This window comes from Marmota monax, unplaced genomic scaffold, assembly GCF_021218885.2.
Source record: "Marmota monax isolate L192 unplaced genomic scaffold, Marmota_monax_Labrador192_F-V1.1 WCK01_AAM20220418_F8-fsc00011, whole genome shotgun sequence".
Classification (NCBI taxonomy): domain Eukaryota; kingdom Metazoa; phylum Chordata; class Mammalia; order Rodentia; family Sciuridae; genus Marmota; species Marmota monax.
The window spans coordinates 20,734,711-20,758,102 of NW_026693082.1; the positions used below are offsets into that span (position 1 = coordinate 20,734,711).

General features: G+C 33.5%; 2 protein-coding genes across 6 annotated transcripts in view; both read left to right on the plus strand.

Moving 5' to 3' along the window:
- Positions 1-4,968, plus strand: part of Cpb2 (carboxypeptidase B2) — a 48,365-nt gene extending 43,397 nt beyond the window's left edge. The window contains exons 10-11 of the mRNA XM_046454110.2: positions 636-723; positions 4,392-4,968. Of these exons, the coding sequence (XP_046310066.2) occupies positions 636-723; positions 4,392-4,576 (273 nt within the window). The 3' untranslated portion in view covers positions 4,577-4,968. The remainder of the gene's footprint in view (positions 1-635; positions 724-4,391) is intronic.
- A 396-nt stretch (positions 4,969-5,364) lies between these two features.
- Positions 5,365-23,392, plus strand: part of Zc3h13 (zinc finger CCCH-type containing 13) — a 79,473-nt gene continuing 61,445 nt past the window's right edge. For 4 of the 5 annotated variants that reach the window (XM_058582580.1, XM_058582582.1, XM_058582583.1 and 1 more), the window contains exons 1-4: positions 5,366-5,712; positions 13,922-14,047; positions 14,370-14,479; positions 17,645-17,756. In XM_058582580.1, coding sequence (XP_058438563.1) covers positions 13,931-14,047; positions 14,370-14,479; positions 17,645-17,756 — 339 coding nt within the window. In that variant the 5' untranslated portion in view covers positions 5,366-5,712; positions 13,922-13,930. Of the gene's footprint in view, positions 5,713-13,921; positions 14,048-14,369; positions 14,480-17,644; positions 17,757-23,392 lie in introns of all 5 variants that reach the window. The other variant, XM_058582581.1, reaches the window with a different exon arrangement.

A 23,392-nucleotide genomic window follows, 5' to 3' on the forward strand; every position in this document is an offset into this window, starting at 1 on the left:
TCCTCTGGTGATAGTGAAACACATAATGTTAGTCCCAATGCTAGTTCAGAAAAGATGGGGGTTAAGTGGAAACTTCAGAAAAGATCTTTGTAAATTGGAACCAAGTATAGTCAAAAGAGGACTTGTCATTATCCTGCTCCATCTTGGGGGCATAATACTTTTTGCTTGATGAGTCTTTGGAAGTCACTAAACATTTTATACAAGAAGAAAATAAGAGGTTTTGTAAACAGTGAGAAGTAACTCATGCATGCAGTGGGCATGTGAATGTTTAGAGAAATTAGATTTAAAATTTGATGGTAATTTTGTCTAGGAATGGAATAACTACAAGCCCATGAATATATTGTTCATTTCATATAATAAATGAATTCCTGAAAAGTTATGTGAAAATTATTTTTATGCAAATTAAATCAAATTTGCAGTGCATTGGAAGATAAGTTCACCCAGTTGTGATTGCCATGAAGTGGAAAACGTGTTTTAGTTGTTGCATTATTCTCCTTATTTTTCCTTTTCGGACAAATTCATACTTTTTGTATAAACACTTTGATTCAATTAACATGATTGTGTTTTTAGAAACTTCTACCTGTCCCGTTTCAAAGTTTCACATGAACTGAAATTCCATATCCTATTGCTTCTAGTCTCTGGTGGCCAGTGAAGCAGTTCGAGCTATTGAGAGTATTAATAAAAATACCAGGTATACACATGGCAGTGGCTCAGAGAATTTATGTAAGTATTTCTTCCTAAAATTTTGGAGAACTGTGAGGTACTAAAGAAATCTGTGTTCAGTTTTTCTGTGTAGGTTTAATTTTTCCAAATTGAATCTTTACAATACTTAGAAATAGAAGTGGAATAGCTGTGACAGTACTAACAAGCTGTATTAATAAATGATCACAGCAAAAAGAAGCCAAAATGATATTTAAAGAATTATGCTTATAACCATAGAATAGGAATTATAGAATTGGCACCATACTAATTAAATAAAGGAAAAAAGATCATAAAGGATTGAAAGAATGTATAAGATGCCCAGGGCCATTACATAAGGTTGTGCATGTTGAACATTATACAAATAGGAGATGCCATTTATCATAGATGTTTTTTTCATAATAGCTTATATTCAAGAGTATAACACATATCACACTACAGTTGAATGCTTTTTGATTAATTTCTGCTGGAAGATATTTATTGAGAGACTCTATTGTACCCACCATGGGATTACAGAAAATAATTTTTCCTTTTTAAAAATTTTTTTTGTTGTAGATGGACACAATACCTTTATTTTATTTTTTATTTTTATGTGGTTCTGGGGATTTAACCTAGTGCATCACATGTGCTAGGCAAGTGCTCTACCACTGAGTCACAAACCCAGCTTTGATTTTTCCCTTTTGAAGCTGGAAGGTAGATGGCATAAGATGAACAGAAAATAAATATGTAACCAGGTATTAGCAAACTATATACATCCTGAAGTTCAAATCTAGCCTACTGCTTATTTTTATAAAAATTGTGAGCTAAGAATTATTTCCTGTTTTTTAAATTATTTTAAGAATCAAAAGAAAAATACAATTTTTGACACAAGAAAATTATGTGAAATTCATATTTGTGGGTATAAGTAAGTACACTGGAATATCATCATGGTCATTCATTTATATACTGAGTATGAGGGCTTCCATGACTGCAGAGCTGAGTAATTATAACAGGGACCACGTGGCTCACAAAACCTAAAATATGTAACATCTGTTCCTTTACAGAAAAGGTTTGCCAGCCCCTAGTGTAAATAAATGGTAAAATATAGTGTAATTTCATAAAGTGCTTTGAAGAAAATAAAATAGGCTTATAGGTTTGATAATGACTGTAGATAATAGACCCTACTTAGCTCAAGTGGCTTGGGAAGGTTCCTCTCTACAGGAGACATTTCTGGGAGAACTACCTAGTAAATGGCCACTAAATAAAGGAGAGTGATGTCCAGGGAGGGGAAATGACAAGGTCTTGACATAATATATTCAAAGCCCTAGAGTTTCCTTTAACAAGCATGATGTGTGACAGGATAAAACCAATCACATTTGTATATTTTCAGTAAGTTGCTTGAGCACCAGATGCCCTATTAGTGGGAAGTCCCAGAATCTCCTACTTTCTCTACCCCAGACTATCAGGCACATTGGTCGACATGGTATCTCTGTCCCATGGTGTCAATGGTTTATTGCTGACTTTACAACCTAGACCCATGCCCTTGCCTTGTTACAGAGGAATCATCCCAGTTATCTTCACAATTCAAAGCTTTCTTGGTTCCCATCTTCTTCTCTATTATTGTTCCCCATAGCATTAACTACAGTGCCTTGAGTTTGAAGAAGCTTATAGAGCAGCCTTCTGTTATGCTGACATCAGTCTGTCTCCACATATTTATTCACCCAGGATTCATCTATACATACGTGTGTGTAAGCACAGGGGAATGGCAGGAAGAAAAAATGTCAGATGTTGGTCATGGTTATCAGAAATGTGTTGAAGGAAGGAATGAATCTATGCTTTTTTAAATTAATATACTCTTCAGTTAATCCCATAGTTTATCCAACTATAGATAGAAAGAGACAAGGATCATCATTTTTGCATATTATACAATTGTTATCTGAAAAACTAGAAAATTAAACAATAATATTAGTAAATAAAAGTGGTAAGTATGGTGACTGATTACTAATGAAATATACACAAATCTAGAACTTTATTTATAAGAACAATCAGAAAATAAAATGGGGATGTAGCTTGGTGATAGAGCACTTGCCTAGCCTGCATGAGGCCCTGGGTTCAATCCCTAACACCTAAAAAAAAAAAAAAAGAAAGTAAAAAAGATCTGACTGTATGTATATACACACACATACACATACACATGCACATATAAATTCATACTATATATAAGAATTTATTGTTAGGTATATATGTGTGCACACAAATACATAATAAATTCATAGGACCCATTTGAAAAACCTAGAAAATTTTATTGATGTATATAAAATAAGACAAAAGGAGAAGCTTACATGTTTTGAATGGAAAAGAAATATAAAAAATATTAATTTTCATGTTTAATAAAATTCCAATAATCACTTAAATGAGTTTGAAATTCATTTGAAAAATAAATTTTGGAAGAGCTTGTAAAATACTGAAAATAAGACTAGTGAGACAGAATTTGCCCCCAACAAGTATATTATAAACCTATAGTAATCGGGACACTATGGAATTGATCCTGGAAGAGACAAATCAATAGAAGGGAATAGTGAATAGAGAAAAATATTCAAAACATATGAGATATGGTACCTCATAAAGAAGGTATTTCAAGCCAATTAAGAGCATGAAGCTATTTGATTAATGGAGCTGGAAAACATGACATTATTTAGAATAAAAACTTAGTTATTAACAAATGTTTTACCAAAATAAATTCTAGTATGATCAGATGTTAAAATACAAAAACCCAGCCATAACCTGAGTTGCCAGCCAAAAAATACAGATGAGAGAGAAATTTTCCACATATTACACAGGGCTATTAGCATTAATGTTTTTATGAACAATCTGTAAATGAACAATGTAGAAAATGAGCAAGGATAATTGATATAAAATATAAAGATGGATAATAAATATATCAAACAAAATGTGCAAATCACTGATAATGAAAGAAACATGAATTAATACTATTATTTTCACCTACAACATTGCTGGAATGCATAATTTCCATCAATGGTGTAGGGGGGAGAAGTGGGCATGTTCATAACCTGCTATTGGAAGTATAAATGGTTCAATTCTTTTGAAGTACATTTGAAAATGCATGCCTCATAAGTGTAAAAATAAAGTACATAACCTTAGACTAGCCAATCTACTTGAAGGAAAGAACAGACTACACAAACAAAGAAGCAATTATTTATAAGCAAGGATGCCCATTGTGAAGTTGTTTCTATTAGTTAAATTAGAAAAAAATTAAAGGTACCCAATTAAATAAACATTTAAAATAATTATATCTAGGTTTACAAAGCAATGCTATGAGATTATAGGAAATGGTGTAGATTTGAACTTATACTATATTTAGAAATATCACAATGATAATATTTAGAAATATTACAAAACAGTGTGCACACTGTGATTTTATTTGTGTAGTAAGAAAAAAAAATAAGCAAAAGCATGCCCTGAAAAAAAGGACATTACAAAGTTATTGGTGATTATCACTTCTTCGAAGGATTATGGGAGAGTTATGGGTCATTTTTGTTTTCTTCCTTAACCTGCTTTCCCTCAATCTCTACTTTCTACAGGAAACATAGGTTACAGAAAAAAAGCACAGCCATTTTCATTTTTTACAAGAAAAAATCCCATCGTTAATTTTGACAGTTATACTTCAAAAAGCAATTTCTTTTTTCTTTTAGACCTAGCTCCTGGAGGTTCCGATGACTGGATCTATGATTTGGGCATCAAATATTCATTTACAATTGAACTTCGAGATAAAGGCAGATATGGATTCTTGCTGCCTGAGCGTTACATCAAACCCACTTGTACAGAAGCTCTCGCCGCTGTTGCTAAAATAGCTTGGCATGTAGTCAGACATGTTTAATGTTCTTGATTTCTCACTTTGTTTCCATATTCTTAATTTACTGATTCCAGCAAAAACCAAATCGTTGTGCAAGTTTCTATTAAGCTTGATCCATAGTTTTGATCAAAGGTTTGCCTAGTTCTTGATTTTGTCAAAAACAAAATGCATGCTACTTGGAAATCACGATAGACAAGGGAGTTCACGAGTGTTTTTAACTTTTTCTTTTTTAATCTGTAAGAGCCCAGATACTGATCTTTTGCTTTCTGATATTTGACTAGCTATCTCAAGCAATTTTAATAACTAGTTTCATGCAGATCACTGGATCTTGCAACAAAAGGAAAGGTGGCCAGGAATACACTAAAGATTTCTTCCCCGATTTTTCAATAAATTTGTTTGCGTCTTCAAAAACACAACCGTGTATTCCATTTGCTTCACAGTAATAGACAAAGGCCCTGGAAGGGGAGGGGTGTCAAACACGAGATAAATATCACCTCTTGCTCCAGCTCAGCCGGCTCCATAAACAATTGTTGAGGCGAATGAATGGCTGTGGTTACTTTCAGCAACGAGTATGGCGTTTTGCGCGGTTGTTTATTGCAAGAAATTATACAATAAAAAGAGGAAAGTCCTTAACTTTACTTTTAAGGGCGAGTTTCACCGGCCCCTAGCTCCCAGAGTCCTTCCCGCGATCTCACAACACAAGTGTGGATCACCAACGCCCTAAACACGCAGCCGACCTAACGCCCCGGAGGCGTGTCCACCAAGGGGCGGTGCCGGCGCGCTGACGACTAATCCGGCGGCCGGAAGTTGCCTTGGTCTATAGAGGACCAGGGTAAACCCTGACTTCCGGCGGCGTTTTGAGGCTATCCTCCTAGCGGCCTGGTAGTGTTTTCGTACTCTCCAGTCTCTTGGTTCTGTTTTTTCCTACGTCCGGTTCTCGCTTGACACTGGCGAAGCGGAAGTCTGTTTCCACTTCTGAGACGCCCCGCGGGCCCCTCTCTAGCTGAGGGCCGGTTCCCGGGAGCAGCGCGTGCACCTCCCTCTCGTCGTCCTCCTCCCGGGGCCAGGCGCGGGGACAGAGAGTCGCCTCCCCAGCTCCTCGGAGCGGAGGCGGCAGTGACACCTAAGGATTGCGTTTGGGGAGGGTGCTTGGGGAGGAGGTAAGCGTTCAGTGAATTGGTGTGGGTGTCTGAGGAAAGGCGTCGGTCGGGCCCGGAGTGGGGAGGCCTGGGTTGGCTGTCCACCGTCCCGCTTAGGTTACGCTGGGATTTTGAGCTCTGCTTAAGCATCCCACTCCTAGTTCTGTAATAACTTATTGCGCTCAGACCTAGTTTCTTGTTGTAGTTATGATTGTGACCTTTGTCTAAGGGGGACAGGTCGACACTGACACAAGATTGTGCCCCTCTCCTGTTTGGTAACAGGCAATGGGAATCCTGGCGTGATATTCGCATTCGTATGCTTTGAAAGGGTGCGCCACCCGCTTAGATTTAGAGTTTCCCTCTTTACGCCTTCCAGTCTATTAGAGAAAAAGGGGGTCTTCCTTTTGATTATGTGTCTTGCTTATTTCTCGGTAGAGATAACGACGTAGGTCCTGGAGTTGAGGAGTGCTACTTTATTCTCACATTCCCTAGGTAGTTACTTTTGGCAACTATCTGTCCGAAACTGGGGAAGGTGGAGTAAAAGGAGAGGGTCTGACATTTGGCATTTTCTTTTTCTAAGCAGGTGAATAATTTATGTGGCTGGAAATTATTCAGAGTTGATAATATTTGCGATTTTGGTAGGATCTTGTTTGTGGAGGGCAAGGTCCTAACATTGAATACAATGTTCAGTTGTATTACTGGGCTTTCAACTAATTTGAACTATTTTGAAAAATTTGGGCGTGTGTAATCTTTGCAGATGTTTGGATTTTCAAAGAAGTAATTTTAAAAGTTTGGGAAATGATCTTGACGCCTCAAGTTTTCAAAGTCCATGATACTGTTGCAATAAATCCATATAATTATGCAGTACAGTCTGTGCGTAGATGGTGTGGGGTAGCCGGGTCTAGTTCTGTTATATTTGGCAATACTGACTTAAGTGACAGTTTTTTGAAGAGTTTTGTGGACATAATCTATAAATTTTCAAATAATTTCCAATTTAGTATTTAGATTATAACAGACAAGACACTAGGAAAGTTGATACAGACATGTAGCAATTTGTGTCTGTAAGAATAGTGTACTTAGAAACTAAGACTTTTCACTTGTGCATCTGATAGGATTCACTTTTATCAAATATACAGTTGACCTTCATTATCCACAGGGGATTGATTTGTATACCAAATTCCTTGGATGCACAAGTCCCTATTTAAAAATGACATAGTATTTGAATATAACTTAAGCACATCCTCTTGAATACTTTAAATCATCTCTATGCTTAGAATACTTAATACATTGTACATGCTATGTAAATTATTGCTATACCGTGTTATTTAGGGAAAAAGAGAAAAATGAACGTTTACAGTATGCACACTTTTTATTTCTGAATATTTTTCAGATATACTTTGTTGAAACTAATGATATGGAGGGCCAATTGTATGCAACTTACTGACTTCCAGATTAATGGTGATTCCAAATGAATATTGGTTGCATATTTTAAATGTGAAAACTTATCTCAATTTCATATCTGTAATATAATTTTGAAATACTAAAATATAATAAATGAATGCTGTTTTAACTTCTATGTGTCACTAAAATTTTAATGTCATCAGTGTTGATTTATATTCTAATATGCATTGGTATTTACATATGGAAAGCAAAAATTGTTTCACTTATGTTTATTTGGAGAATTAGTTTTCCACACCTGTTCATCTACCCCCTGCCCATCTTATATAGAGGTGGAAGTACTTTTACCAGGTATTTAATAGCAGTTAAAATTTAACTGGTGGGAGATACAATCACAATATTATATATACACACACACGTATATACATATATCTGTATACATATATAAATATCTATATTATAAGTCTTTTATTCTTATAAAAATAGTTTTATATATTGTAAATCTATTCACTTTATAGTAGCTGCCAACAAAGGATGTTCCTTGCACAGTCTTTTTAATAAATTACTGTACAGTACTACATAATTGCCTTGCTAATACATATATTGTTGCTTCTATTTGGAGTCCAGTTTGAAATAGTTTTAGTCTTAAATCTACAGATTAGCAATCTCGAAGGTTGTTTTAGAAAATTCTTTTTTAAAGTTCTCTCAAACCTCTGCATCAGTTTTGTTCCTTTTAAGAATCTCAAGAATCTAAAGAATATTTTTGATATAATGCTTTTAATCTTCGAAATTTGGATATAGAGATTTGTCCTATGACTAGTTAGTAATATGTAGTTTAAATTGCTTAATTATTTAACAGTTTTCTAGTGTTGTGCTGCTACTTATCCATATTAAAATGAGTTATGCTTTCATTTATGTTACCAGTAGATGAGACACAGGAAAGATGTAATAATGGATTAAAAGTGAAGGTACTATATCTATACAGGTTGAGCATCCCAAATCTGAAAAACTCCAAAATCCAAAATTCTTTGGCACTGACATGACACCACAAGTGGAAAATTATACTGACTTCATGTGATGGTTGTAGTTAAAACACAGACACACTAAAAATGTTTTATAGAATTATCTTCAGGTTATGTGTATAAAGTCTATATGAAACATAGATGAATTTTGTGTTTAAACTTATGTCCCATCTCTAAGTTATCTTATGTTTTCAAACATTCCAAAATCTGAAATCCAAAATACTTGTGGTCAGTCCCAAGCATTGTGGATAAAAGAATCTCAATTTGTATATGTTTTGTTGACCAGACTTTAGTAATCAGGCCTCAGGTATAATTATTTATTCAAAAAGATGACCTTCTAAGTTTCTCCTTTTTCAGTGTATCTATCTTAGGAACCTCTGAATGTGTTGTGACATTGTTAAGTTCCTTGGAGCAGAGGAGCAATTCCCAGTTTTAAGACTACTTTAATCAGTAGACTCTTAAGCTGGTGTCCTTTTTTTTTTTTTTTAATTGAAAAGAGATTATAGAAACTCCAGATATTTATTATTCTATAAATGGACAGAAGTAGAATAACTGAATAGACCTGAACCAGTGTTACCTGGCTCTGATGATGCCTCTGTTTGGGAAAACATGATGCAAGGGGAAGTGTGATGACAACTTAAACCAAATCAAAAATGGAGGAAAACGTTCAGAGAAGAGAATAAATTAAATTAATAAGTTATTGATGTGACCTTAGAAATAGGAAAGTCTCTTTGACACCATTTATATCTTATTGTTCCTAACGCTTCTACTTGGAAGCATTTATAAGGTTCTTTGAAGCCTATTCAAATATAAGTTGAAAAGATTTTCCTCCTTAATGAAATCTACATTTTATTTTGTTATAGTATTCATCTTCTTTTGTGGGCCCAAACTATTAAATAGGATTGAAAATTCGAATTGTTACTTAAGTTGGTTACATAGTTTTAAATTAATATTTGAAAAGGTAGTTATTTCTGGTGCATTGTAGTATGTATGTATTTTCAGACAAATGGAATTTTAAAAGTTATATATTGTGTTCTTTGTAATCAAAAGCATTTTATATGTGAAAATTCATGAATGTCTCTGTACTAATAACTTTATTGACTACTGATAGAAGTTCCTAGATGAATGGTTTGTTAATTTCATGTCACTATAACAAAATACCTGAGATAGGCTACTTAAGAAGAAAGAAAGTTTATTTTGGCTTACACTTTTGGAAATTCAAGTTCAAGATTGGTCCCATCGCTTTGGGCCCCTGGGGAGGGCTGCACAGTCTGCAGAAACACATATAAAACCAGACTGCTTGCATCACAAGCCAGGAAGCAGAGACAAACAGACCAACTTAGGTCCCATGATCCCTTTTGAGAGTATCCCTGTCCCCAGTGGTCTGAGGACCTCCATTAGGCCTCACCGCTTAAAGGTCCACAGCACCTCTCAATACTGCCACTCTGGGGACCAAACCTTATATATGGAGTTTGGGGGAACATTCATCCAGACCATAGCAGATAATAAATAATTCTAGTTAAATATCTTTAATTTCTGTTTTCCCCTTTTTCTTTAGTTGATTGGGTCTTCTCTAGACTTGGTTCCAAGATACATTGCTATTTTAGGGCAAGGTCTGGCATTAGTGGACTCTGAAAAATAGAGAGTACATCTTTACTTCATTGCATTTCTTCCCTAAATTGGAAGACTCAACAGTAACTAGGAGTAAAATTTGTAGGAAAATAACTGTATAGGTAAATCTTGAGTATTTTCTTTTTTCTTGTTGTTGTTGCTGCTGGGGATTGAACACAGGGCCTTGTGCATGTTAGGCAAGCATTCTACCAACTAAGCTATACCCCAACCCCTTGAGTAGTTTTTGATGTCACCAGTAAAAGCAGTTTTGTCTGTGTGTCACGATGGGCAAAAGGTGTGACTTATGCAGTCCAGGAGAAGAAATAAATGATCACACTCTTCTGCCCTTTTCAGTGCTTTACTCAAATCACTCAATACAGTTTCACTGTATAGGTTCTTAATAAAAAAAAAAAAAAGACAATCCTTAATACTAGGCACTGCAATAGACAATTCACAGCAGACTATTCTAGATTAATTCTAAGCACTACAAACACACTTAATCATGATAGGCTAATGACAGACAGTCCCTCTGCATGCTAAATTCAAGTATCAGATCAAAAGTCTGAGGCTTTAAGTCCAGCAGATGCACGCTCAGACCGTGGTGATCAGATCAGGAACCAAGGCAGGCTTCTCCTGGGGTGGAGCTGACAGCTGCCTGAGGAGAGGGTTGTAGGGAGAAGTTGCAGCTCTCACCAGGGTCAAGATGTGCTTATAGAAGAGTTTGAGAGTGGTGAGGACCATGCAGAGGATCATCAGGCAAATGATGATAAGTGATGGAATGTCAGTCCAGGTCCTCATCAGGCTCTTCAGCTTGTGTGCATCAGTATCGGCTGGTTGAATGTCTCTTGATTTGCTCTATTATTTATAGGAAATTTTGGGGCTTTTGATCACCCCCCCCCCCTTTTAGTCCTTATCAGCTGCCCCCGATTTCTCTGTGACATCATTTACCCTGGGATTAAAACATCTGGTCTGGTAGTCCCCACCCTGATCTTTTTGCCTTTCCCTCTTAATCAGGTGCCTTTCCCTCTGATTTTCTTGTCTTTCCCCCTTATAGAGTGAGGACAGCCTGCTAGAGGCTTCATTCTGAGAAGTGACTTGTTTGTGCCCGAGGGCCATACTGGAGGGCTCTGTAGCAGGTTTCAAACTGGAGTTTTTAAAATGGAGTTGCTTAGGCTCAGGACTAAGGCCATCCTCACACTGTGTGAGAATTAACTTTTTTAGTTGCAGGGATACAAGGAGATGGGAGTGGTTTGTAATCTTGGATCAATAGTGTTCACTTGATTGTCTTTGACATAATTGACTAAACCCTTTGCAATCTTCAGAATTTTTAGGGATCTGGGATTGGAAAGAAGCTCTGAAATGGTGCTTTCTAGCAGTAGGTCAGAGGAGAATAATAGTGATCCAAATGAAAGTGATGAAGCAGATAAAGAGTTCTGGAGCTCTCAAGAAAAACAAGAAAGGAGATAGTAGCTGACTATTGTTTCAGATATAATAATAAATAGCTCATTGTCCCAACTGTGGAATCTGTAACCATTGGTTTTTCCCCCTTATATGGATGAGAGTATGTTGGGAGTGAGGTGCATTGAGGGTGGGGGTTTGGGGAACACAACTAACCCATTAGTCTTCTTGAGGCACTGTGGTGGGATAAGGCAGACTAAAAGGTTGTCCTTCTTTACAAGTTCTAGGTATAGCTCATGAAGAAATATTAGAATTCTTTTTTTTTTTTTCTTTTTTTTGGTACTGAGGATTGAAGCCAGGGGTGCTTATCCACTGAGCCACTTCCTCAGCCCTTTTTTTTAAAAAAATATTTTATTTAGAGACAGGGTCTCACTGAGTTGCCTAGGGCCTTGTTGAGTTGCTAAGGTTGGCTTTGAAATCACAATCCTCCTGCCTTAGCCTCCTGAGCCACTGGGATTACAGGTGTGCACCACTGCACCTGCCTGAATTAATTCAATTTTAAGTTTCTTAAAAGAAATGTTTTTAAAGTTGAAATAATGGGGATTATAATGTACAACTGTGTTAATATTTACAGTAATATAAAATGGAACTTTAAAATGTGTTTTTCTTTTTTAAACTTTTCTTATATATTTTGTGTCACATTTACTTTTTATTAAATCTTAGGTGGATATAAATTGTAAATTTCTGGGTATTTTTCTCAGTTAAAACTACATTTTCTAGAAGATTTTTCTTAGCTTTATTTCTCTTAGCTGTTATACTCTTAAACGTTTTTTTATGTTAAATGAATCAAATGGACATGTGAAACTCTGCCCTAAATTTTCCTCTATAAATTCATATTTGAGTTGCAAATGAGTTCAGAAAAATTAAGATTATCTTATAAGGCTGACACTAATGGCATGCAGTTCCTCGTTTGGAGAACAGTTGATACATAAATGATTCTATGTTGTAGCAAATTCCTGTTCATTTAAGTTATTCTCTATCTTTGAATTATTAAAAGCTAATTTGCTAATGTACTAAAATACTGATTATATTTTACGTTAAAAGAGTAAGAACAATAAAATTTTCCAATTTAAAGCAATCATTATATCATTCATCTTTTCCTTTTGAGTCATTGTCTGTTTTTACCTGTCAAATGTTGTCCTCATTTTTTGGATCTTTTCAAAATGTGACCTGAAGGACCCAATTCAACCAAACATTGTTTATAAAAGAATAATAATTATTATTTTTAATACTGTGAATATTTTTCCAAGTACTATGTCTTTACTTTGAAACTATATTAAAGAATATTTATAAAGACTAATTCTATACCAAATGGAACTTTTATGTTTTTAGCTGTCATGGTTCATTCTAGGAATTTTTTTATAACAAGTTTTAGCCAATATAAAGTGTGATATAGTTTAGTTGTTTTGTTTTCCTTTTTTTTTTTTTCCTGGTTAGGCAGTTCCTACCCACTTCTCACAGTGCTTTCCATGGTATGCTCTGGGTTATTTCTTGGTCTAGAGTTTAATATTGTTTTCTAATGTATATCATACTGTCCTTAAGTCATATTTTTACTTGTCATTGAATCATCCAGTTATACAGTCTAATTATCTCTATATTACAGTTTTAGAATATTATCATTTTCTTGTTAGTGTTAGAATATTATCATTTACTTTTTAGACATTTTCTTACAATTTGTTTTTTGTTACTTGCTGCTGATAGTGGTAAAATAGCCTGTTTATTACTTTTAGCACCTTTTTGTTGTTGTTTTTGGTACCTGGGATTGAACTCAGGGACACTCAACTATTGAGCCACATCCCAATTATTATTTTGTATTTTATTTAGAGACAGGGCCTCACTGAGTTGCTGAGGCTAACTTTGAATTCTCAATCCTCCAGCCTCAGCCTCCCAAGCCACTGGATTACAGGCATGCACCACTGCATCCGACCAACTTTTAGCACCTTTGACTTTTTATGTCAGCATAGGATAGATTATAGAAACACCTTGACTTTTTCTAGTTCTACAATCTTTCCTAGTTTGAAAGAAAACCATTTTATTAACATTGCAACATTGCAGTGTTCATTCGTTCTCTCTCTCTCTCTCTCTCTCTCTCCCTCTTTCTTTGTTTCTGTGTCTGTAGTACTATAAAGTAAATATTCTTGATCAGATTGCTTTTCTTTGACTTTTGTAAGGCAAAATATTTAAATGGTATTCATTTTTCTCCCATGCTGGTTTTTGAAGTATAACTTTTGTTGTCACTTAAGCTGTGTAAAAGAGTTTTATACAGTAAATACAATAAAAAATAAAAATTACAATAAAAATTTATCTGATTTGATTTTCTCATTTTCTTTGACATATCTTTTTTTTCAGTTAACTAGTTGTTAGTTAACTTCTTAAAGGAATGAGTTGCTAAATTTTGAAACAAATTTTGTAAATAAGTTGTAAACTAAACATTTGGTACTATATTTTCTGAGGTTAATTCTACTATGAAAACTGTGAATAGAATCTTAATTTTTTTTCTCACCATGCAGAAAAAGTATGTTTCTAGACATCAGATTTCAAAGTTGTTGTGACTTTACTAATAAGGCATGTTTTGGAAGATAGGCTATTTTTGTTTATCTATATCACTTCTCCTCTGACTCTTTTCCCCAAGGAGAATCCTATGTAATTTTGCCTTTAGTTTTATTTACTTGTAAGTTATGGGCTCAGTTATTTAAAACTGAAGAAATTCACAATTTTGCTTCTCTCTTTTTTGGTTAAAGTAATACAAAATGTCAAAAATTAGGAGGAAGGTCACGGTGGAAAATACCAAGACCATCTCTGATAGCACATCTCGAAGACCCAGTGTATTTGAGAGGCTTGGACCAAGCACTGGCAGTACAGCAGAGGTGAGTTGTCTGTCACTAGTAGTCCCAGAGTTTCTATTAGAATCCTGCTATAGAAATTCTGATCAGTATCATAGAGGTGGAAGATTGTTTTATTATAGGAATGTTAGTTTAATAAATGTTGCTTAATGTTCTTTATAAAAAGGAGTGGAAAAGGTGGTTGCATTTATGTTTTTGTTTTTCGTTTTGTAAATTTTTTATCATTAGGGGAGTAATATATCATAGATTAGCTGGAATTTCGATAGTATTTGTTTTAGTTTTGTCCTGTTAGCATCTTTTCTTCAGAAATAAATATGAAATTTACGTAGTAATATTTGTCTTTTAGACACAGTGCCGTAACTGGCTGAAGACTGGCAACTGCCTATATGGAAACACGTGTAGATTCGTACATGGCCCTTCACCTCGTGGTAAAGGTTATAGCAGCAATTATAGAAGGTAAATGAAGGAATTTGAATTGTTCATATATTGTTAGACGTTGGCTTTTGCAGTTCATCTAGTATAAAAATCTGAAGTAAAACCATATAATTGGTCATATTTTCTAATTTGGTTGTAGTCTTGTCAATATTCAAAGATCAAAATAATTTATTAATTATTTTTTATATTAATAAGATTTTACCTTTAAAATTAGCATATATGCTTAGTATTTACATGTTTTGGCAGTAGATCTTTTTGTAATAAATATATAGCTTACTTTTCCCCTAAATATGTATTAAATTTCTGTTTAAGAGAGAATTCCATATTAAAACTTAAATAGGGGAATGCCCAATCCCTTATCACAATATGTTAATGTAAATGAAACAATGTGTTTACTTGTACATAATAAACATCCTCCCTTTTTAGAACATCATTTTGCAGTTAATAGAGGCTTGGCTAAATTGAATTTGCTTAATGAAGACCTTTTTATTTATTTATTTATTTTTCAATTCCCTCATGATTTTGTAATGATGTTTATAGAGGTGGCATACCTACAGATTGTCACAAAAACAACTTAAATTTGATTGATAAATAATTTACCTAGTACTAAAATTAGGTATGCTGATTGTTTGGCTGCAGCAGTAGTATAAAAACCATATATTAGCAATTGTAGATTTTCTTTTAATTGGGTGTTTGTGTGTATAGATTTTGAAGTTTAGTGGAATTTAAAATTCAGACTCTTGACATTAGCTTACTATTCGCTTAAACACTATACATTTTAGCTTCTTTGTTGCTGAATACTCTTTTTATTTGTATTTAGATTGTCATTTGTCACTCCTTAATGGGAAAATTAGTCTTTATTATGTATGTTTAATTACCTACAATTATATACATAAACACATCTAGGGAAACTGTTTTAATAATTTTATGTTTTGTTTATATTAATACCACACTTTTAATACTTACTTTAACTTGTCTGAAATTTATTATTACCTAACTCAAATTTAGTGTTAGCTGACTCAGAATTTTTACATATGAGATAGTTTTGAGGAACATGGAGATATTTATCTAAAAGAGAAAAAGTAATATTATTACTAGATTTAGAATAAAGAATTTGTTGTTATAGTTGTGCTACTTTGTATGTATTTTCTATCTGATATCTTCTTCAATATTTGTGTATTTTTGTGCTTTTATTTATTTTTTGGTAGGGAAGAAAAATGTAGTTCATAATGTGATTCAACGATGGGAAGAAGAGCTATGTATTTAAGAAAATGCTATCTCTGGATAAGACATTTAGGTCATTCATTGAGTCTTCATTGTGTATTGAGCATTCATTCTGTTAGATTCTGTATAAAATAGAAATAAGTACATAATACTTTTTTATTAATTATATAAGGGAAACCAGGCCCATAAGCTTTAGATCTATGACATAATTATAATTTAGGGCATTTAAGTACTGGTTCCAGTTTCAAGTTCACTTTTAACTGTTAAGAATTTTATATAGATCTATTAAATGTACATACAAGTATCAGTGAAATTCTTTAAAGTGAATCATCTGAAATTATTTAGTAACCATTTCATTTGTATTAATAATTGATAAATTGAATAAATTAATTAATCATTTATTACCTGAAATAGATATGAATATTTGTGTGATTTGCTCATATTTATGCATATATACATACAGGTATTTCTGTAGCACTTTTTTCATGGTCAAAGAGGCACAGTGCATTCCTTAACTTCTATTACCCTCTTCCAAAGTTATTGAAGTCACCTTTTTTTTCCATTTATCCTTTCTCTTCTAGTTAGTAATAGTGTGAAATAATTTCATAGTCATGTACTGTCAAATTCCCAGTACAAATTATGAAGACTTGCCATTGTTGGATATAAATATATGTAATTTCCCTTCAATTTAAAAATCCATATAGTATGAAATCACTGTTCTAAAATTTTGCTTTGAATTCTTTATTTTTTTTTCTGAAATATTTTATTTTTCTATTTTTTAATTTTTGGGTCTAAGGATTTAACCTAGGGGTGTGTTGCTACTGAGTCACATCCCAAGCCCTTTTTATTTTTTATATTGAGATACGGTCTCACTAAGAGTTGCTCAGGGCCTCACTAAGTTTCTGAGGCTGGTGTCGAACTTGCGATCCTCCTGCCTCAGCCTTTTGATTCGCTGGACAGGTGTGTGGCAGTATGCCTAGCTTATTCTGATTTTATATTTTAAAATTTAAAAAAATTGCCAGAGTTATCACAAAACTTATATATTTACTTTAATTTTTAAACTATATAAAATACTTTTGTATTTTGTTAATATTGTATCCAATCACGTACATATGTAGATGATAATGCTGTTGCCTCGATAACTATAATTTTGTGACTTTATAGCTTAAAACTCTTTTTGCTTCCAAATATGACTAATATATTTATGTTGTTAATAATTAAAGAAGTCAAGCTATTAATCACATATTCATTTTTTCTCAGTTCACATATAGTTTCTTATTCATATCACCAGTACCTGTCACCTCATTGAATTTTTAAAATATATTTTTAGTTGTAGATGGACACAATACCTTTATTTTATTTATTTATTTTTATGTGGTGCTGGGAATCATGTATTTTATGTGGTGCTGCCACATACATGTGAGGCAAGCGCTCTACCACTGAGCCATAACCCCAACCCACCCACCCCATTGAATTTTAACATACACATTTGATTTATATTGTAAGAAAATTTGTGTTGCTCTCAAGTTTTTACATATTCATATTTTTTTTAAAGAGAGAGAGAGAGAGAATTTTAATATTTATTTTTTAGTTCTCGGCGGACACAACATCTTTGTTTGTATGTGGTGCTGAGGATCGAACCCGGGCTGCACGCATGCCAGGCGAGCGCGCTACCGCTTCAGCCACATCCCCAGCCCAATATATTCATATTTAAGCTGAAACAACAACAACAAAAAAAAGGCTACATCATTTTACATTTTTGACAGCAGATCATGAGGATTGCGATTTCTCCACTTCTTTACCAACAACTACTAATAACTGTTTTTCAGAAATCGAGGAGCCAAGGACTATTAAAAAAATTATATTGAGATTTATGAGGTTATTTTTAGAAATACATACTTACAAAATGTTACATAAATACAAATTTTTGGTTTTTGTATTGTTTTGTGTTTTGATACAAAGGTCCCCAGAAAGACCCACAGGAGATCTCAGAGAAAGAATGAAGAACAAGCGCCAAGATATGGATGCTGAACCCCAGAAACGAAATACTGAGGAGTCATCCTCACCTGTTAGGGTAGGAATGAGTTTCCCAAAACCCAGTTAAATTTTAGTAGTGATTTATTCTTTTGAATACTGTTTCAAATGTTATGATGTATGTTAAATATATGGTAAATAAACAGATATAAATAATTAGGTATTATTATGTTCTATATACTTAATGGAATTTAGAGGGGAAATATTCTCTGCAAAAACTGTTTGTTTTGTTTGTTTTTTCCTGATAGTTAAGATGAAAGGTGTTGACTGGCAGAGCTCAAGCTGAACTTCATAAGGTTTTGTACATTGGGTGGGGATTGTATCTAAATAAATTCTTAAGTTTTCAGAATTCTGCTATATTTTGCTTCCAATAAAAATTAAAGTAACTTACAGTGGAACACATATAAACTGAAACAATGAAAGCAGAGCAGGAGGTTAACAAAAACTGAACTAGAAAGTTTAGGTGGAGGAACGCATATGGGACCACAAAATTTAGCTGTGAGTTTGCTGTCAGTAAAGCCAAATAAGGATATAATTTACAATGTTGTTCACCTTAAAAAAAAAAAAAAAAAGTTTGTTAGGAATGAGAATATTTCCCAGAGGAAATTTCCTATTGTTTTTCAAGAAATTTATCATCCTTAATTCTGTGTTTATGTTTGTAACTGATTTGTAGAGAAATGGTTTTAATAGTCATGTAGCTATTACCATAATCAGTTTTTATTACTCTGAAGAGAAATCTCATATCTTTTAGAGTAACCCTTCTTGTTACTTATTGACCACCAGCCTAAGGCAATCACCCTTTCCTCTTTCTATAGATATTCCTATCCTGGACATTTTATATAAATGGAATCAAATATGCAATCTTATGTGACCAGCTTCTTTCACTTAGCATGTTTTCAAGGTTCATGAAAGATTATAGGATACATCAGTATTTTATTCCTTGTTTTTACCAAATAATATTACAATATTATGTTGTATTTATATGCCACATTTGGTTTATTCATTTATCATTTGATGGGTGTTTAAGTTGTTTCTGCTTTTTTGGCTCTTATGCATAATGCTGCTAAGAACATTTGTGTATTAATTTTTGTGTGAACATATGTTTTCATTTCTTCTGGATTTATACAAAGGAGTAAAATTACTGAGTCATATGGTAACTCCATGTGTAGCCTTTTGAAGAACTGCTAGGCTATTTTATCAAGAGGCTGCACCAAAGCTGGGTGTAGTGTTGTGTGCCTATAGTCCTAGCACTTGGGAAGCTGCGGCAAGAATCCAGGAGTTTAAAAACCAGCCTTGGGAACATAGTGAGACCCACCCCCTAACCTAAAAAAAGAAAGAAAAGAGGCTACACCATTTTACATTTTTAACAGCAGAGTATGAGGATTGCAGTTTCTCCTCATCTTTATCAACAAGTATTATTATCTGACATTTAAAATATAGCCACCCTCGTGGATATGAAGTGATAATCTATGTGTTTTTGATTTGCCTTATAGCTAATGTTGGTTGAACATCGTTTCATGTGCGTATTAACAATTTAGTATCTTCAGAGATCCTTTGTTCATTTAAAAAATTGGATTGCCTTTATTAGTGAATTTTAAGTGTTCATTATATTTTAAATTTAAGTCCCTTATTATATATATGACTTGGCAAATGTTTTCTGCCATTCTGTGTGTTGTATTCATATTTTTTTAAACATTTTTTAGCTGTTGATGTACCTTTAGTTTGTATTCATTTATGTGTTGTGTTGAGGATCGAACCTGGTGCCTCACACAGGCTAGGCAAGGGCTCTGCCACTTTTTCTGTAATGTAAATTGAGTTAAGGCTCTGAGCCACAACCCCAGCCCCTTATATTCTTTTTTTAAGTAGTTTTGCTATAGAACTGAACCCCTGGGCTCTGGTGATTCTCATGCCTCAGCCTCCCAGGTAGCTGGAACTGCAGGCACTTGCCATCATACCCAGCTGTCTTCTCATTCTTGATATGTTCTTTAAAGCACAAAAGTTTTTAATTTAATGAAATCCAACTTAATCTGTTTTGTTGTTGTTGCTTGTGCTTTTGTTGTAATTTAAAAAAACATTTTCTAATCTAAGATCACAAAGATTTATATTATGTTTTCTTCAAACAATTTTATAGTTATAGCTTTTAAATTTAAGTCTTTGGTACATTTTGTGCTAATTTTTAAATATAGGAAGGGTCCATCTTCATTCTTGTACAAGTGGATATTCAGTTATCCCATATTATGATTTTTTTAATGAAAGCTATTGAGTTGTATAAGCAGCAACCTCTTTGATAGTTTCAGATACATAGATATGTTCTATCATCGTTATTATTATTATTTTGTGGTGCTGGAATTGAACCTAATCCTTATGCATGCAAAGTACACACTCTACTACTGAGCCGAATCCTTAGCCCTGACTCCAAGATATATAGAAGCTTTCTGTGATTATTTTTGATCCATAATTTAAAAACAAACAAAAATAATAGTTTCATATAAAGATTTTCTGGTATCTAAAATAATGCAATTTAAATTGTGTAGATTTCTTAACACCTTGTGTGATACAATAGTACAGTTTTAGAAATCTTAAATAATAATGTCCAGAAAGGTATTAAATTCCTTAAGAGGGGAGATCATTTTCAGAACACATATTTTGACATTCTATCCTTAATCCATGAAATCATTATTTGTGGGTTAGGCATTAAGCTTGTGTATTGTATTTTGAAATACTATATAATGGATGAATTTTCTGAACTGTTGGTAAATGTTTAAAAACTACGAAGAGGAAAACCATGCCTTGTAGTATTTATAAATTTCTTTGGTGTAAATACTCCCATAATGGTCAATTTGAAGTTATCAGAGAGATATCACTGAATGCGTAATTGGGAAGAGAGGCTAAGTATCACACTATTATGTAATAAATACTGTATTCCCACTATCTATATTAGATATATGCACACACACACAATGTAAATAATCTGAAGAGTAAAATATACTAAAATATTCAAGAAATGAATTCTGAGTAATTAACTACCTTTGTTTTTAATATAATTTGTTATTTATAATTTAATTTTTAATCATGACTTTTTAATTATGGCTAAACATTTAAGTCAGCTCTTACAAATTAGTACAAACTGCCTCCAGCATATTCCTAGATTAACTTGATTAGCATAAGGGACAGAGACATCTGGAATTTGTACTTTGAGCGTTTATTTTGGGCATTGTTGTTTAAACTCAATATTGTCAGTTTCCTTACCTATAAAATGGAGGTTTTGGCTTTGTCAATGTGTTGTTGTAAAGAAAATGTATGTAAAACAACATGGTTGACTATACAATGTTGACTATTTAATAAATGGCATATATTGATATTAAAGTGGCTTTTAGCTTTTTCTCTAATGTAAATTGACTTAAAGCTCTTGATAGAGGATGAATGTGAGCATTGGAGATGTAGGTTGTGAATGTGTATCTAAATATAAATGTATTTTGTAACATAAAGGCATATATGTTCACCATATCAAATTAGTAGAGGGCAAGATAGGTGTTTTGCTAAGACATTTAAAGCCAGATTCATGCTTTTCCTAGATAAGAAATTCCTCAAAGACATCAGACTTCTATGTGTATCTAAGGGATAGTTAAGAGTTTGAAGAGTAATCAGGTTTTAGGAATTCACAGTCTAAATGTACAGAAAACTGTTTATAAACTAGAATACCAGTGTTTCAGTTTTTGGGCATGCTGTATATAGCAGATTAACAGGCACTTTCCATTTTCATGGTGCATTCATTTTGCAGCACATGCGACTGTTGATCTTCATGTGATGAATTCCTTTAGGAAGATCAGATTTATTTTAGGTAAAGATAGCAGTGGCATAGATAATATAGGCATAGCTGAGATGGGATGCATGTGATTTTCAGCAAGTTAACTATAATCTCACCCCTTCTGTGTTACTGATTCAAGTCTGATATGTCTAAATTATGAGGTTGATAGATAACCTCTGATTTTGTAAGGAGACAAATTCGTGAATAAATAAATTATAATTCTGTAGCATATGTTAGTATGCCAGAGAAGTATTAGCAAAATGCACAATGGAGAGAATAAATAATTACTTGAAAACCAGGGAGCACTACTCAGAGGGAACTGACATTTGCCCTGGGTATTAAAGGATAGATAGGTGAATGGAGGTGGCAAGGAAGAGGAAACCCTGATACAATAATGGTAAGGAGTTTTGAAGGACTAATGTGTTTGAGAAACCCTGAAGCTGTTTGCCTAGGGTTTAGGTACTATAGTATATGGATGTAAAATGAGGGATGAAGAAGTAGTCCGGATTGTGACTGGTTTTGTGTGTCATGCTAATGGTTTGACAATAGAGAAAAGAAATTTATATGCTAGGAGATCTGTCTTATTCACCAATTTACTTTCATCCAGAGCCTGGAACTAGTAAGGTGACTTGATGAAAAGAGGTTCTGATGTACCCCTAGATTTGAGAACCTCTAGTGGTCTAGGATCTGTGATGTCCATGGTGGCTAGTCTGAATTGAGATGTACTATAATTGCAAAATACACACTGAATTTCAGAGATGTAGTATGAAAAGAAAACAAAATACCTCATTTTTTTATATTGGATTATATGTTGAAATGTCAGTAGTTTGGATCTATTGGATTAAATAAAATATATTATCAACATTTGGCTGTTGTTGAGATGCTGGTGACTGAACCCAGAACCTCCTGGATTCTAGGCAAGCACTCTACTACTGGACTACATCTCCAGCCCTTTATAAATTTTATTTTGAGACAGGATCTCTTAAGTTCCCAGAATGGCTTTGAACTTTCAATTCTTCTGCCTCAGCCGCCTGAGTAGCTGGGTTTATAGGTATGTTCCACAATGCCTGGCTTTATTATCAATATTTTAATTTTACCTGTTCTATTTTTCTTTTTAACATGGTAATGAAAAATGTAAAGTCACCTGTGCATTTATATTACATATTTGTATTGGAAAGGGCTACTCTAGTTGATACGAACAGAACTTAACATAGTGGACCTAACCTTGAGTCAGGGGGCCTATTTAAAGTACAGTCTGTAGGGAATTGATAATTTTAATGAATGTAGTGAACTTTTGAAATATAGTTATTGAATTGTGCTGTTTTCTATAACAGTCTTGTGATTTTGTGAAATTTAAGCATAATAGAAAAATTAGCATCGAAACCAAAATTAGACCCCTGACTATAAAGTCGAGAAGAATATTCAAGCATTTGATAAATAGATAAAATAGATGTTTATTTCAAAAGGAAAGTTTAGAAGATAAAGATGATAAGGCATAATTAGGCTGTGGGGGTCCTTTATCTCTTAGGAGAAGCTTTGTTGACTGCCTTCAGGAAGAATTAAATGATTCATCTTCATGAAGAATAGCTAGTTTATTATCCCTTTGCTTACCTAAAATCTTACCTGTGAGCATATGGGCAAAGGCAGTGATCTGTTTATTTTCATATATTGATTTTTTTTCATTTTTTATTGTGGTAAAATATACATAATACTTTCCATTTTAGCTATTTTTGATGTGCAGTTCAGTGACATTAATTATATTTACATTTAGCATAACTGTCATCAAAATTAACAAAACTTCTTTATGATCTTTATTTTTACAGTCTTGAATTTTTTTGTAATCTTGAAATAGAATAATGTTACAGCTG